The sequence below is a fragment of the Kwoniella shivajii genome, chromosome 4 (genome assembly GCF_035658355.1).
Source record: "Kwoniella shivajii chromosome 4, complete sequence".
NCBI classification, from domain to species: domain Eukaryota; kingdom Fungi; phylum Basidiomycota; class Tremellomycetes; order Tremellales; family Cryptococcaceae; genus Kwoniella; species Kwoniella shivajii.
Window position 1 is genome coordinate 73,672 of NC_085911.1, and position 16,530 is coordinate 90,201.

General features: G+C 48.0%; 5 protein-coding genes across 5 annotated transcripts; 4 read left to right on the plus strand and 1 right to left on the minus strand.

Annotated features, from left to right (window-relative positions):
* Positions 1-237: 237 nt before the first annotated feature.
* On the plus strand, positions 238-1,793 carry IL334_003015 (uncharacterized protein; the record flags this gene model as incomplete). Its single annotated transcript, XM_062934752.1, has 2 exons — positions 238-981; positions 1,068-1,793. The coding sequence occupies 2 exons, from the start codon at positions 238-240 to the stop codon at positions 1,791-1,793; spliced, it is 1,470 nt and encodes a 489-aa protein (XP_062790803.1).
* Positions 1,794-2,100: 307 nt separating this feature from the next.
* IL334_003016 (uncharacterized protein) lies at positions 2,101-4,147 on the minus strand (the record flags this gene model as incomplete). The annotated part of the gene is made up of 8 exons (XM_062934753.1): positions 2,101-2,360; positions 2,430-3,011; positions 3,075-3,145; positions 3,222-3,271; positions 3,340-3,422; positions 3,499-3,742; positions 3,810-3,838; positions 3,916-4,147. 8 exons carry the CDS (start codon positions 4,145-4,147, stop codon positions 2,101-2,103), a joined length of 1,551 nt encoding a protein of 516 aa, XP_062790804.1.
* A 1,571-nt stretch (positions 4,148-5,718) lies between these two features.
* On the plus strand, positions 5,719-6,667 carry IL334_003017 (uncharacterized protein; the record flags this gene model as incomplete). Its single annotated transcript, XM_062934754.1, has 3 exons — positions 5,719-6,069; positions 6,123-6,148; positions 6,232-6,667. 3 exons carry the CDS (start codon positions 5,719-5,721, stop codon positions 6,665-6,667), a joined length of 813 nt encoding a protein of 270 aa, XP_062790805.1.
* Positions 6,668-10,197: 3,530 nt separating this feature from the next.
* IL334_003018 (uncharacterized protein) lies at positions 10,198-11,252 on the plus strand (the record flags this gene model as incomplete). The annotated part of the gene is made up of 5 exons (XM_062934755.1): positions 10,198-10,403; positions 10,452-10,541; positions 10,629-10,761; positions 10,833-11,007; positions 11,056-11,252. 5 exons carry the CDS (start codon positions 10,198-10,200, stop codon positions 11,250-11,252), a joined length of 801 nt encoding a protein of 266 aa, XP_062790806.1.
* Positions 11,253-14,480: 3,228 nt separating this feature from the next.
* Positions 14,481-16,501, plus strand: IL334_003019 (uncharacterized protein; the record flags this gene model as incomplete). Its single annotated transcript, XM_062934756.1, has 7 exons — positions 14,481-14,682; positions 14,733-14,938; positions 14,980-15,135; positions 15,333-15,470; positions 15,540-15,982; positions 16,035-16,108; positions 16,218-16,501. The coding sequence occupies 7 exons, from the start codon at positions 14,481-14,483 to the stop codon at positions 16,499-16,501; spliced, it is 1,503 nt and encodes a 500-aa protein (XP_062790807.1).
* Positions 16,502-16,530: the final 29 nt, after the last annotated feature.

Sequence of the window (16,530 nt, forward strand, 5' to 3'; positions counted from 1 at the left end):
AGAGGGAAGAGGATCGATCATCTGTCCACAAAAGTCATGCATATATATATCCCATTCTTAACATCTCATTAGCTTTTTGATATTTTTATTTGGCAAACTGAAAATAATTTGATCCCGCACCGGTTATACTGAATCTTTGCTTCATCATCCTCCCTTTTCCTTTCTCTCATTCATCCTCTTTTCTTCTTCCCTTCCCATTACAAAGTAAGATTCATCATCATACGAACCTTTGAGAACATGGCCCCTCGGCCGCGACAATCATCAGGATCACTGCAATCCCCGTCTAGGCCCCCTGAATCTCAGATCGAAGTACTCTACAACACAGCAGTCCAGTCCTTTGTACGACGAGACCATGTCAAGACGCAAGCGATACTTTCGAGACTATTAGATTTGCTTAGGCAAAAGGCCGGTGGACAGAGAACCTTGTGGTACGAGCTGGATACAATCCATGAGATAGCAAATGATCAAGATGGATACGATGACTGGACCATCAAAACCCTCAAACTATCAATCTCATCCTTTGCTTCACTATATACCGATCCCCCTCCAACACTTTCGACGTTGCCAGATGTTATCAGCAACCTGTTACCTCCTGCAGCTCCAGATAGGGTTTTGAGATATCTATACAGTCTATGTGAAGCCCACTCGCTCTCCCCTATACCGGCGTTGCTTCCACCTCAATTGGTATCCACGCTCATCCTCGCTTCTCTCAAATTACGTCCATCGTCCTCATCATTAAATTTCGCGCATCAATTATCCGAGGAATGGATCGCTGCGTTACCGGATCATTTCATCTTCTCTATCTCGATGCAAAGTGATATTAAAGACGCTAAGATGAAGAGAAAGTTAGAAAGTGCTAGAGAAGGATATCTGAAGGTGGTCGAGCTTTTTGTTGGTGAAGTTCTGAGTAGGGAGGGGGAATGGGAAATGGCAAGGGGATTTTTGGATGGGGAAAATGTCATGGGATCGAAACGCAAGGAGGTGGGTGACAACTTCAAACGTCGAATTTCGGAGGGAAAAAGTGAATCACTACGAGATGAATGTTAACAAATATTCTGTTGAAACAGGCACTGTTCAAACATGTACGAATCATCCAAATGACCCCTTCACAACCTCTGCCTACCCCATCACCATCCTCCTCGCTCGTGCTTCCTTCATCGAGCGTATCCTCCTCCTCCAAATCACGTACGGCTTCGCGAGCAACGCGCTCGCGATCAGGCAGTGCCAGTTCATCATCCAGTTCCAGCGAACGTACAGCCCGGCCTAATCAACCGCAACTGGGAATGCAGGGTCATAAACGTAAAGCTCCAACCAAGAGCTCAGATGATAGTAAAGGGAAGGGGAAGGTCATGGATCAATCTGCGTCGCATGTGGATAGCTCCTTGTCGTCAACACCTACTACAGGTGGTCAAGGCTCCGGTCACATTCCGTCAAGAGGCGCCATGCATGTCGAATCAACCGTCAAGCATCTGATCAATTCAACCTTGTCGATCCTGCCAACCCAATGGAGTAAGCGTGTAAAATCGTTGCTAAACGGCCGAATGCATTATATTCTTGGTTTGCCTATTCCCTTTTTCCTGCTGGCGATGTTCCTGATTCGATTTCAACGTAACTCAACGCCCACAACCGTTCACGGATCTACCGCAAGCAGTATCGACCGAGTGAAAAGGAAATTGAGGCTTGCAAGGGTCCAGCAGGGAGGATTGTGGGATTGGATCAGGTTCTATTTGCGTTGGTGGACAGCTAAATTCGTCGGTATTTGGACTCTGGGAACGACGATCACATATGTGTAATATATGTAATACCTTGGAGAGGACGTAAGTGTTGTATAATTAGTTGATCTTGGACCGTCCGATAGCTGTAATTTGTACGGACCCGAACGAGATCAGTATGTCAGATGCTAACGTCGTACTGACTTTACAATATGGCATCACTACCCACCAGCAATGTCGACAAATGCATGAGATACGTCATTATTGAGATGTACCCGTACGAGATAATTTCTAATACGGGGTACTAGATGTGTGGAGCACGGAGGTATGACAAGTATTATACCTTCAAAACCTAATCGGCGAGGGAATAAACGTGAGGGAGATGTTTCTAGAGGAAGTAACGGAAAAGAGGGTTTTTCGGACCTGCTCTAAGAGCCTCTGTTGGTACATCGACGGAAGTCCAATTGACGCCTTGAGCCTTATTTCTTTTTCTGTTCTCGTAAGCCATATACAATCTGAAAGAGGTGACGACAATGATACCTGTTCCGTTGATAGCGGCGACGATGGCTAGAGGAATCTTATACCCTGGTGACCACTTATCAAGGAAGATATTGGCCGACACGAATCCTCCTGAATTGGCGAAAGTAGCTATGACAGAGATATCGGCATTGCCCCATGGAAATAATCATGACTTGCCATGAAAGATGATGGACTCACAAAGAAAGGCCACCTTGAACGCTCGACCATCTTCCGATGCGTCATTAGATTGGTGCCAAGAGTGGAAAATCACTGATGGTGTTTGAGCACCACCTGTAATCAAGAATACGGCGAAGTAACCAACTGCGTGATTCTGGATTGGTATAGCAACCAAGATTACACAACCAACGAACACCAAAGTTAAGGCGGAAACCAAGTGGAAACCCCTTTCTCTAAATCGATCAGATGAAGTTGCAGTGGCCAACATCATGAAGGTACCAAAGATGAATGGGGCAACTGTGTAAAGATTTGTTTTCACAACTGAGTAACCGAATCGACCAACAATCTGAGTTAAGAAACTTCCTGCTACACTAGAAGCTGTCGAGTACAAAGTGGCGATTGAAGCGAAAACATATAACCTCCAGTCTTTCAAAGGTGAAAAGAAGGAAGCGGAATTGAATGCGGTATCGGTTGTACCTGAACTATCCTTCAAGACCCTCAACCTTGCGACTTCTTTTTCTCTTGAGGTGAGAAATGGTGCTGCTGATGCCGAACGAGGTAACATGATTCCAGATAAGATAGCAAACGCTATCGTGAAAGCACCTGAGAGAATACTTCTCGTCAATCGACCACTTGGCCTGATGTCAAAGTGACATTACCACTTACCTTCAATCAAGAAAAGGATTTGCCAACCGTGCAATTTCGAATCCATTTGGAAAACCCCGTACGCGATGAGACTAGAGAAAACAAAAGAGAACAAGGCTGTTAGCAACCTTTTCCGACGAAGAATAAATCAATCTTGAGCCCACGCACCCTGAGAAGGCGCCAGAAAGAGCATTACAGGAGTAGAAGACTCCAATTCGCTGTTAAATTCAAGACGACGTTAATGGTGATCGAGCAAGAGAGCTTCTGCTGAAAGCGTCATACTCACTTTGGCAAGTTCATCTCTAGTGTAGAAACCAGTAAGGTAGTAGATCAAGGTTGGTGCAAATCCAGCTTCGAATACACCGAGAACTATTCAAAGGGAAAGATTAATCATTTTAGACCCAACCTCAAATTGGGATGAGCTCAAGCATCTAAATCGACTTACGGAATCTTGTCACCAAAGTGCCAGCGAAATTTTTTACAGCACAATTGATCATCACCATTGAACCCCAAGCAATCATGTAACCTGGAATCGTATATTTGGGACCGACTTTTCTCGACAGCATGACCATAGGAATTACAAATAAAACCCAGGGAATATTGTTGATTGAAATCATTATTCCGTAACCTTCATTAGGAAAATGAAGATCATTGGTCATACCATCTGATTTTGCATTGGATAAATTATTCTAAGGTAGTGTGGGGTAAGCTCATTACTATCACTAATCTCTTTGAAAGGGATGATTGACCGCATACCCTGTCAAGAGCATTAAACAAGTAACCAGCTGTATTTGAATCATGTCAGCTAATATGTCCAGCCTGTGTTGTCTTCGCTCGCGCCGAATTTATGCAGTTGACTCACCCCAAATGTAAGGCAAGATATGTAAATCTAGCTTTCTTACTAAAGATCTATTTTCTTCAGGAGTATAATCATATGCTGAAAAATCGATATCTTCAACTTTAGTGGCGTCCTTTTGGTCGTGGTGAGATCCATGATGATTTTGGGTTTGGTATGCTATATCATTTGATTGGGGTGAACCGGATAAATCTTTGGATAGATCCTCGTATGAGTATCTTTGAGCCTGTAGACTCATTCTCAGGATATGACTATTTGTGCTAGGCTATACGAAAATGATTTAACTATGTCGCTGTAATTAGTCCAGTGCCTTTGTTCTGAGGAAGGGAATCTGTTGATGCCAGTCGTTTTGAATCAATTATTTATACTGTCAGTCAAAGCACCTGCATTCTCATTCGGCCTGCTATCGAGCAGAAATTCAATTATTGGCAAGATAAATATCATTAAGATATGGTTTCAATTTGATTACATTCAACAGGTTGATCACATCATTGAACGTAGTTGAGAGATGACCGATAACCTCATTTTCGGGTTTACAGTGCCATATCACGCAATGTTCACTCGCTTAAGACGGTCTTATCCGCTCGCGCTCACGTTGATTTCGATTGTAAAGATGTCTTCAAAGCTCAGCATATTTGAGCGTATTCTCGTCCCTGATCAAAATCAAAATGACCGTGATTGGTATTTGGCATAGTTGGTGTATTACCGATGTCGCCATTTTACTTTGGGCTCTCAAACATCTGTTCAAAAACCTCACGCTCGGGTTTGATATTTTTAAACATTTTATGATGCTACTCGTAGGTACCAATTTCCGATCCGCGACCAGGAGAATTTCATGGTGGATTGATGGAATGAGCAGCGTTGACGTGAGCTGCGGACAGATCCGAGTCTCATCAGCATCGATGAGGGATCGTCAAAAACCAAAAGCAGGAACTTATTTCAACAACCAACAACCAATTGATGAATTGCCGAGCCAAAGTTGACCGTCATAGATGATTTTGCTGATTGAGAAGACCCCGGGTGATTTTCATGGGATGCACGTTAACGTTGCGGGAATACATCCGGCAGAAGAGATACACAGCAGGCATCCCCACTGCTCCACTATCACGGTGACATAGTAGACCTGTTCATCGGCATCCAGTTTGAACAGATGCATGATACTCGATACTGTACCTCCAACAAGGTACGTGGGACTTTGGGCAATACGGATTGATAACCTGCTCGGCTACCCATATCATTATTGTAAGTAAAGTTTATAGCGATATAAACTGGTGGTTTATCATCAGATGCTACTCCGAGTTGCTTCACATCATCTGTCACAACATTGTGTATTGGACCTGTCAGCGGGAGTGGTACCGTCACTCATTATGGGGAGGCAGTCGAGAGGGGGTCCTCAGACTTCAGGCATGTAGTGAGCAGTGAGCGTGCAAGCGGGGTTTACTCGGCATACGTCAATATTGACGATATTGAAGCTCATGCGCCACAATGCCGGGACCCGCGGGATTAGAGCTCACGATCTCCTTAACTATATAGACTACCATCACCATAAAGCAGGAACCCGCAAAGACACAGCACGAGCATAGCCGGCCGCCAACGACACGGAATGTCGGAACGTGGTCTTAGGGAAGCCCAGCCGTTGGCCGCTGCTCTGCCGCGGCGAGTGCTCGGCAAGTATCTTGTCTGATGTAGATCTATTTCTACTGTTTACCTTGACTTGATAAGAAATCTCTTTCTTCTCAATCATGGTCCACAAGGCTGCTAGCAACCAGCATTTTGAACTCTCACTATCAACACGAATTTCCTTTAAATATGCCGATCGCCATTCCTGCTGCTGTACACACTCCTCATCCGAACGATAAATATCAGAACGTGTCGACTGCGGTGACGAATTTGCCAGTTATCGACTTCGATGGTTTCGAAGATGGAAACGGACCCCGGGCGCAAGAGATTGCTGAGCAATTCTATGCCGCTTGCAGAGACGTTGGTTTTGCATACATTCGTAACTTTGGAATGGACCTCGAGCTCGTTGATGAGATGTTCGGGTGGTCGAAGAAGTTCTTCGACCTCTCTAAGGAGGTTAAGTTGAAAGCCCCTCACCCAGCCGCGGGCTGGCATCACCGCGGCTACTCAGCAGTAGGACGATCGATTGCTGTTCAGCTGGTGAGTGCTAACCGCTGTAATTTCACTGACTATGACTAAGCCAGTGGACGCAGATGAAGCAACTGTGGCAGCATTCAAGGTCAATAGGCGGTGGCCGGACAAGAAGGAGTGAGTTAGGTATGTTATCCTGACTCATCTTGCTGACCAAGATGTCGACCCTAGGTCCTATGAATACGGCAATAAGGAGCACACACGTCTTACCAACATCCTCATTCCCGACGAAGACCTCCCCGGATATAATGCGGCGCTTGAACGGTACTTCCAAGCTGGTACTGCTTGCTCCAAGGTCTTGCTGAAAGCACTTGCCTTAGCCATGCCAGGTGTACCCGCAGGTTTCCTCGAAGAGTATCACGCATGGGGGGATAACCAAGTTCGGTTGCTTCATTACCCACCGCAATCTACCACTGCTCTCCGAAACGGCGAGGTAGGCCGTATTGGCGAGCACACCGACTACGGCTCCGGCACAATCTTATTTCAAGACGGAACTGGTGGTCTCGAGGTTGAGGACCCGAATAAACCAGGAACCTTCCTGCAAGCCAAACCCATACCTGGATATGCCGTGTTCAATATTGGTGAGTACATACCCACCAACTTTTGAGCTGACATTTCAAGGCGATTTTCTGTCCCGCTGGTCGAATGACACTTTGCGCTCGACGCTTCATCGTGTTCGTTGCCCTCCTGACTTCGAGGGCGAGATCACACCTGCAAGATATTCTATCCCTTTCTTTTTCAAGGCAGATCCTGATAGGGTCATCGATTGCCTGCCGGGCACGTTCAATGACACTGATAAGCCTAAGAAGTACCAACCTATCACCGCAAGGGAGTACGTCGATGCGAGGCATAACAAGACGTACAAGTAGTGCACGGGTGTATGTCTGGAGTATCCTCTAAGATTTGATCTGTCAATAGTCTGCCATGCATATTTTGAGACGATGCAATCTGACACTACCTCTCTGTTGAGATTTCGTCCTGCCCTTTCGTCCTGTCAATCTGAGTCTATCTAGAGCGGCTTTTGTGATCGTGGCCTAGAAGCCTCAAGCTCTTATATGCATGCCTAAGTTTCTGAATGGCAAGGGTATCAACTTTCGTTGTGGAAAGCATCGTCAAAGCATTGTCGTCTGTATCCGTATGAAACGATATTCTCGGTGTCCTGCTACGACGTCCACAGCAGGTGATCAGGCCGATAGAATGAATTGTATCACGCAGTATTCGTCTCTCAAGAAGCCATCCACACATACATGACATCATCACCAAACCCTCACGTGCATCTCTTGATTACAGTTCGCCATTACAATACTACGTACGTTTCCCTCTCAATCAATATACGCTCCCTTCTCGTTTCGCTGCCGCTCCTTGCCGACTTCCTAGCCTCAAACATGCTTGTCATCAGGCTCAACTTCTCTGATAGCGACACCCTCACCACTTTTACCCTTACCATCTTGAGAGTCCAAAGTATGCTGCACGTCTTGAATGGCTTCTTCTCTGAAGTCGGGACCATCGAACGCCTCGGATATCTCCTCAAGCGTACGGCCCTACGCAAGTCAGCTTGCTCACTTTGTGTAGGCCTCACCTTTGTCTCAACGATGTAGAAATACATCAATATGCCAATAAGTAGCAGAGAGCCGGTATAAACGAAAAAGTATTTCCAACCAATTTTGGCAAGCGCAATGCTGTTGACGTCTGCAGGATACATGAGTGAGCAGTCATGTGATAATTTTGGTTGTGCAACTTACAAGCATTGAAGATGGAACAGATCTTCGAGGCTACGGTCCAGACTGTCTGACCTCGGGCACGGATCGCATAATGTACGACTTCGGCGGGATAGACGTAATAAATCGGACCCGCACAGAAGCTATTGAAAGCACTGTACGCCCAGACGAAGAAGACAGCAGCGTATCCCGCGCCCAAGTTTCGATCGGTAGACGGCGATTGGGCGTACACCGCACAAGTCGCAATGAGGCAGATGTTGCAAATGAGTAGTCCAATCCAAGTGATAGTGAGTTGTGTGCGACGGCGGATATATTGTTGAGCGAGGAGACCCTGGAAGCACTTAGTAATAGCACGTATCGATTGCGGCTTACCGTAATGCCAACTATGAAGCCGAAAGTTGTCTTGCCAGCACCGATTGCCGTCACTTTAGATTGATCGGTGATTCCCACAATCTTCAAGATCCCGCTGTAATCTTCAACTGTAAGCGATGTTGGGGTCCAGATCACTCACAATACTGAATAACCGACGACCCGTTAAGATTGGCTGCTGCCGCCATGATGACGACTTTAAAGTCAGACGTGATTTTTTCTTTCCGTACTCACCTGCAGCGGTACGGCGTCGGTTACCCCTGTGTGTGATAAGAGACATCCAGGATGCTTGTTGAATCGAGCTCTCCTTGTCCAGCGCGAGTCCTGGTAGGGATTAGACATGAGAGGTGTAAATGGCTTTGATCAACTCACGGATTTCTTGATACTCTGCGCAGCGTATCAGCTCTCTGTTTAGCTAAGCACGATCAGGATACTCACGAAACATAACAAGAGGATCGTTTTCCACTCCCATTGCATGATACTTGGTCATGAAAGCTAAAGCCTCAGCGTCGCGGCCCTTTCGGATGAGCCATCGAGGCGACTCGGGCACGAATCTGATGACGAGGATCATCGCAATTGCGAATGGCAGGTGAAGCTGAACAATATTGAGTGATTAACCGCATTTGTAAACTCACCAGATATGGAATGCGCCAAGCCCAGTTACTAGTGATATACGAGCAGCCGAAGAGAACCCTAGATGCTCAGCATTGCTTGTTCATGAATCTCACTCACCAAGAGCAAGTGAATTCTCCGATGCTGTACGAACAGTCAAAGAATCCCGCCATAATAGCTCGGTCTTTCGGGTGAGGTACTTCCTGCTCAGGGATCAATCGATGTTTCGTGTGAAGTAATACTGACATGTAGCAGTATAGGGCATGCCATTAAAGCGCACGCAAAACCAGATCCGCACTGTTCTGTCAGCCTGGATATTTGCTGAGCACAACTCACGATTATTCTCGACGCCAGAAACATACCATAGCTGCATTATATCAGCGGAAATGCAGATCAAAGTTACTTACCCATTCGATCCTCCTATACCCGCACATGTGCCTAGGATGGTTCCTACAAGGTTCGTACAGGCCGCGTAGACCACGCAAACTCGACGTCCATAACGATCCGCCACGTATGCAGTGAAAGGGGCGGTGAGAAGACCGGCGACTATTCTCAGCTTCATCGCCAAAATGTCGCACTTACCATAGAAGCCAACATTGAGCAAGCCAATGGCACTTGCGGACGGCAGGCCGAGGGCTATTTCTATCAGCACCCTACTGCAGAGAGGGACCCACCTTTTCGCCACGATGTGTAAGCCTGAAATCCCGATACCAACGATCCGTCGAAACCGTTGAGCGATTGTGCCACATATATTCTGTTGATGATAAGCGGAAAGACTGCACAGCATCTTGACACTTACACGCAAAGCAGGAGATTGAGCTTGAGAGTTCCCTTATTCTGGTACCAGCGCAAATCAGCGCCAGCATTTGGTATGTTAGTCCAAGAGAGAGCTGTATTGGTCATTGTATGAGGATACTTGTCTGTTGAGGTGAACAGAGGACAGGATCTCCAAGCGTGGCAAGATATATCTTGTCGAGCTTCACACGTTTGATAGTGTCACGCCGAGCAGAGAAGCGTGCTATCTCTATTCTCTCAGATGCTTTCGCCGCGGCAGAGCAACCGACGAATACGAGTAAGGTCTTTTGAGCGAAACACTGGGGGTTGTAGCTTATCTTCGGAAATAACCGAAAACTGCGTTTGGGATTGATACCTCGACGCTACATTCTCCCGTGGACCGGCGTGAGATTACAAATGCCAAGAGTTCTTCTGACACACGACGTACGCTATCGACCGGCGAACAGAGTGAAGCCATCGGCGCATTCCAAGATTTACACAACAGGGAAAGTGTCTGCCAGTTCTCACTCTCACCCCGGAGGTTCCATTTAAACAGGTAAGAGCAGAGATTGCGGACGTGACTGTTCTATCTGTCTGAAGGAATCACATCAATCAGGACAGGACTCGGCGATAACATTACATAGTTCCACCAGCCAGATCAAACATGCCATCTTTACCCAGCACACGATACGCTGGACTTATCAACCTTACCAAGCCGGATGATCCACAAGCAGAGGACTATATGGTCTTCCGTGCGGGTATCTTGCCTCCGAGCGAGAACATCAAGGTACCCCTATACGATATGCGAGATGAAGTAAAGCAGTCAGACGGCTCATGGCTCCCAGCGGCTCAGCAGCTCGACCAATCTGGGTGAGAGACCATGCACTGATCAATTGTACATCGCTGACTGTCCAACAGATTCGCTTGCTCGCAGGATCCCTCGGCTTTTGACGAAGAGGCTCTCAGTACCCCAGAAGGTGTCGCGGGTTATCTGGAGGAGACAGTCAAGTAGGTTCATATGGGTACAGACGAGATGCTCATAAGCAGTCTTACCAAACGCCTCTTCGGCGCATCCGAGGTTATTGCCTGGAACAGTCGCATTCGCCGTAACGATCCTACCCCACCTGCTGTCGCCGCCGAGATCTTACAGTACAAAGTGGAAGAGGGATTCGTTCCTAAGACAATGCCACGACCGATAGCTCGGAATGCGCATTGCGATCAGACCTATGTAGGTGTTATCGGAAGTAGCTTCAGCTGACGGGTCAGGAATACTCAGAAGTGCTCCTCAAACGCGCTAAGGGGGAGGATTGTTTTGAGAAGTACTCTCGTGGACAGATCGTCAACCTCTGGCGACCCTTGGTTAAAGTGACAAATGCTCCGTTGGCCGTGATGGATTACCGCACCTTAGAAGTGGACAAAGACGTCGGTGTTCACGCCTCGGCTTTTGGTCCTCTTTATCACTTTTTCCATAACGGTGAGTGAGCAATAGCAATTATCTGTGAACTGACTCTTCCATTTGAAGAACAACAAAAATGGTACTACATTCCAAACCAAACGCCCAGTGATGCCCTTTGGATCCGATGCTTCGATTCGAAGAAGGGGACTGCAGCCTATGCCCCGCATGTTGCTGTGCAGGAAACGTGGGGCGATGAAGTGCCCCCGGAAGAACAACAGACCCGTGTTAGCATTGAGGTCAGGCTATTCCTGTTCTTTGAATGATGTGAAATGTGTTTAAACAATATGGACTCGTATGCATTCAGTGCTCTCTATCTTACAACTCGTCGTGCAGAAGCGGTGGTTCTTGTATCGGCTGGCAAATAGGGTATCTTGTCCCGGGCGTCTGCCGTCTTTGGCAGCCTATATGTTAGCGTTACCCTTCACATGATTAACATACCTTGAGGACACGGTGCAGACTCATCTGACGTCAGCCAGTGCATTTCCAAGTAGAACTCACTATGCTGATGACCAAAAGTCAACAATGCCTCGTCTGTAAGGATCCCAGGGATCCACGTGGTCGACCCGCCGAGACCAAAGCTCTTCTCGACCACTTCAAAGCTCGATATGGCGATTTGAGGTCGTCCACCTAAAGCGTGAACTGCTTTCACGGATGAGCCGTAAATGACCTCTTTAAATTGCGCGAATCGCAGCGTTGAAGCGCACATAGAACCTAGTATCTCAGCTTTGCATTATGAGCGTCTCGACTCACAAGGCTCGTGTGAGGTATACAAGCTGGCTTGCTTCCATAGGGCGAGCATCTGCTCCGCGCTCTTCCCCTGCGCAGTCCATTGCCTCGTGCAGTTGATCATCGCATCGCTCTCCCCGTGCAAGGTGGGATCACCCGTGAGCCATACCCTGTTCGCCCCTCGGCAGAGCTCTTCGTCATGCTCGGGGTGGTGAATTACAATGACAGCGCCTGCAGGGGCATAAGGGCAAGGATGACCGGTGACTTGCTCGACTGATCGAATGGCTTCTCGCATCCAATAATCACGCGAAGTTGCCGGACTGTTTCTTTCAGCGAAAAGTCCCATTTCGTCGTATCTACGCACTTACACGCCATTGATTGTAAGACCCGACCATGAGTCAGGAATGAATGTGTCGCGTCCAGGATGTGCCAGTACTGATAAAACAAGAGTCAGAATGGCACTCCAGAACATCATGTTGTCAGAGTTGTTCGAAGTATCGAAGTACTGAACAGTAAAAGACGAAGAGTCCTTTTTTTCGGTTGAAAGGATTGATTAGGTCACCCAAACGCGTCGTTATACAAATATCGTAGAACCCCGTAGTTTATAGTAGGGAAGATTAGGCCGGCGGCGAAAGAGTATTCTGCTATCGGGCAGCTCCAGCGTGCCGACGCGTTCACAATGGATAAGGGAACCGATAATTAGAATCAAGGATCATTTAGTTGAATTTTTACTTGTTCCTTTTTCCACCTATGCAACCGCTTCAATTACATATATCCAATCTTTTGAGACCATCATGCGCTCTTTGCTTGTCGCTGTTTTGAGCAGCTTTGCCCTTCTGCAAGTCCACGCTACATCCAATGATCCGTACGATGCGCAAGACCTTGGTATGGCGGCAGTCAACAATATGTGAGTATCTCGTGGCTCGAATACCGCTGATGAGTGTTTAGTCCATCCAGCACAAGGGAGAGATGGATGCATGTGGCGCACGATTCCATAGCGTCGATCGGCCCGAGTCCTTGCCCTTTGTCACCCTTTGGCACAGTCATAATTGAACATAAATTGGACGGTACCGACCTTGAGTGGTGCCAGGGGATTAACACTGTATCATATTCAGGCAATCCGGTGGGTGCTGATCAAACGGTATCTGAGCTGACCTTTAGAATATGCACGGTGAAATTTCTGCGTTCCGGAATTGCACGGCCATCATGCGGAGGAGAGGCATGTCCGCACAGGAGATCAACGACAAATGGCGCCAGCTCAGCTTGTACACCAATGGTGAGCCGTGCCCGCAATGTTCGAGCGCAATTCGGTACGCAGGCATCAAAGAAGTGGTATATGGCTCGAGCATTCGGGACATCTATAAAAGCGGCAGGCCACAGTTGTTGATGAGCCCAAACTACATTACGGAGAAGAGCGGGTCTTTCGGACATTCAAGTGAGTGAGCGATGTTGCGTTGGGTTAGGAGGCTAACTTGACCCAGCGGTAATTATCCCTGGGGTCCTCAAGAGTGTAACCGATACATACTTTGCGTATCAATTCAGTGAGTGAATACGTCTCGCGAACTTAGCTGACTCAATTAGACGAGTCTGCCCCTTGTCCTCGTGGTAAGGTTTCTACAACCTGACGAAGGCAAACCTAGCTCACATTTGAACAATTTAGGCTGCGAACGGAGACACGTGCCTGGTACAAGAGTAACTCGATGCGAAGCCACGCAGGAGTGGCTTACGGGTCACGAAAGCGAGTGGCTATAAAAGTGTCTTTTATACATGCAATGGTGCACGGCATAATCACATTTGGACTGGATCTGAGCAGTCATCTTGCATCGGAGCATACCTGTTTCTTTATATTGTGCTCAGAGGTGTGGGAGTGAATCGGCACCCTATTCTACCTAAAGAGTTGAAAGGTTGTCCTCCACCGTCCTGCTCAGCTGTAATTCGGACCAACGAGGAAGCTTTCGACGAAGCCCTCCTTGGCCTCCTCCAGCGTCATCGACCCATCAAATCATCTGTTTTAAACCCAATCGCCTTTCCTATGTAAACCTCCGATGACAGGTCTTGGCGCGTTATAAGACGCGTGACTTCTGGCCATTTCATCAGTATCGAAGAACTACTCTAAGCGCCAACCTGTGACATACTGCATACAGTACTCACGGCCGCTAATCATGACAGCGCCGCCTCTTATATGGCTCTTCCTCTGCTCGCTATGCTGCAGGAGCGTGCCTTCGCGCTTAAAACTGTTCAATTACCTCATTCGCGTGAGAGCTGATCTACAACCCTCAATCTTGAATGGCTGTAATGTCCTTACAAGTGAAGAAGATGGGAAACATGTGCTCTGCGCCTGTCGGTGACAGACTCCCTAGCCCAAATCATAGTAATATTGACGGTCGCATACGCAGCAGAATTTCTTTTTCAATTGGTAACATCTACACTAAGCATATCAGTGATCAGCGGCATAGTTAGCCCAGGGTCATGACTCGAATAACTGTTTATTTATAAAATATTACGCGAAAGAATAAAGCCCTTACGCGCTTTTGACCCGTACTCTATTCTCATTGGGCGAAATTGAAGTTCCCTGAGTCAATTACTGTACAGTGTCTTCGCCCACGGCGAAGGGCTTAGCTGGATCTCGCCGGCCAACACTGCTCGGCAAACGCAGCTATCTACGACTCGGACGTGATTACGAACGACGTCCAATATAAAGTATAAAGAATTATGCGCATTAGGAGCCGAAAAGCTGCCCACTACCGAGATTACAAGCAGTGATCATGAGCGACTCATCCCCCAAGATCGACAAACAGGATGTTGCCAGTATCGGCCTCTATCCAGTAAATGGAACAACGGAGTTACCCGTCGAGGGGGTCGACATCGCGCTCAACGGGCAGAGATTGCCCAAGAGGACATTGACGCAAGCACAAATCGCTTTGATGGCGCTTGCGCCTACCGTTGGTACTGGTTACTTTGTTAATAGTGCGTGACTAGCACACAAGGTATCCGCTGACAAAGAATAGTGGGCAAAGCACTCGTCAAAGCTGGTCCGTTGCCACTGTTTCTGGGCTATTGTTTCTGGTGTTTCATAGCCTGGTGCATCAACGAATGCGCGGCCGAAATGGTAGTACGGACCCCGATATCAAGTTCTTTCTCGCGTTTCTGCAGCAGATGGGTTGACGAAGCTTATGGCGTGGCCATCGCTTGGAATGTCTGGCTGGGCATCATATCTTTCTTTGTAAGCTTAGGTCTGGCATTGCTGTGTGCTGACAGTGGCAGGTTTTCGAGCTCACCGCCTTCTGCGCTGTCGTCAACTATTGGAAAGAGGTCAATCCAGCGATCTTGATTTCTGCACTTCTCGTGACATTCGGTATCTTGCAGTTGTGGGATAATCGCTATTTCGGTCGCGTAGAGTTTGTCGCAGTGACTTTCAAGGTGGGTTGACTAATCTTTGGATGTTGTGCTAACGGGTAGCTCCTGGTCGCATTTGGGCTCATCCTTTTTGTCCTCGTGACCATGTGCGGGGGCAATCCACAACACGACGCATACGGCTTCCGGTGAGCGGAACAAGCAATTGGAGTAGAGCTGACTTTCTAAGCCACTGGCGCGACCCCGGACCCATTGCCAAAAAGGGAGCTGGTCCGCAATTGGCTGCGTTCGTTGACGTCTTGCTCAATGCTTCGTTTGCCGTCGCCGGTCCCGATGCTATCTCCAACGTCGCTGGTGACGCGAGACGCCCTAGGAAGTCGCTCCCTCTAGCCTTCAAGTCGGTTCTGTGGCGTTTAATCGGATTTTTTGTCGTGAGTGCACTATCGGTGGAGCAGTGATGTTGACGGCAGATTGGAACGCTTGCCCTTGGCTGTTTAACTCCTTACAACGATGCGAGTCTGGTCGCCGCAATCAAAACTGGTGCCCCAGGTGCCGCCCGTTCGGCATGGGTAGCAGGAATCACACGGCTCGGTATTCGTGAGTCATCCATTGACGCCATTCTTGCTGACCAAGTAGCTGTGCTCCCCTCGATCGTGAACGCCGGTCTGCTCCTAACCATCTTCTCTGCCGCAAACTTCCTCCTCTTCAGTTCGTCACGAGTGCTACACGGTCTTGCCCTTGACGGTTACACATTCTCTATCCTCAAGCGAACTAACCGCAACGGTGTCCCGGTGTATTGCGTGGCGATCAACCTGCTCGTCGGCTGCTTGGCCTACCTCCAGTGCTCTAGCGGCACCGTCGTTGTCCTGGACTGGTTCACTTCGTTGGCTAATGCCGGTCAGATCATCATCTGGTGCGTTACTGATAATGCAAGCATGATTTGTCCTTACTGACGTACAATATAGGATCGCCATGCTGACTGCATACCTCTCCTTCTACCGAGCTTGCAAAGCTCAAGGAATCGACCGAAATTCTTTCGGTGAGTCGCTCTCGCCAATCAGTAGCTGATGATCAGTCTATACATCCCGTTGGCAGCCTTGGACGGCGATCTTTGCGCTCTTCGTTAATATTGTTCTTCTTCTTGTAAGTGATACAGCTACAGGCGCTTATTGACAATCAGTTGAACGGCTACGCCGTGTTCCTCAAAGGTGAATGGTCTACTCCCGACTTCATCTACGCCTACTTTGCGATCTGGTGGGGTCTGGCTTGGTACATCGGTTGGAAGCTGTGGAAGCGGACCCCTTTCATCAAGCCAGCAGAAGCGGACCTCTTCAGGGACATCCCCGAAATCGATGCACAAGAGGCGGAAGAGATGCAGGCGGAAGCCCTCATCCCCACTCGAAAGGAGAAGATCTTATCTTTCATCTTCTAGAGCATTAGGCGAGTTTTGCTCATTCTCCC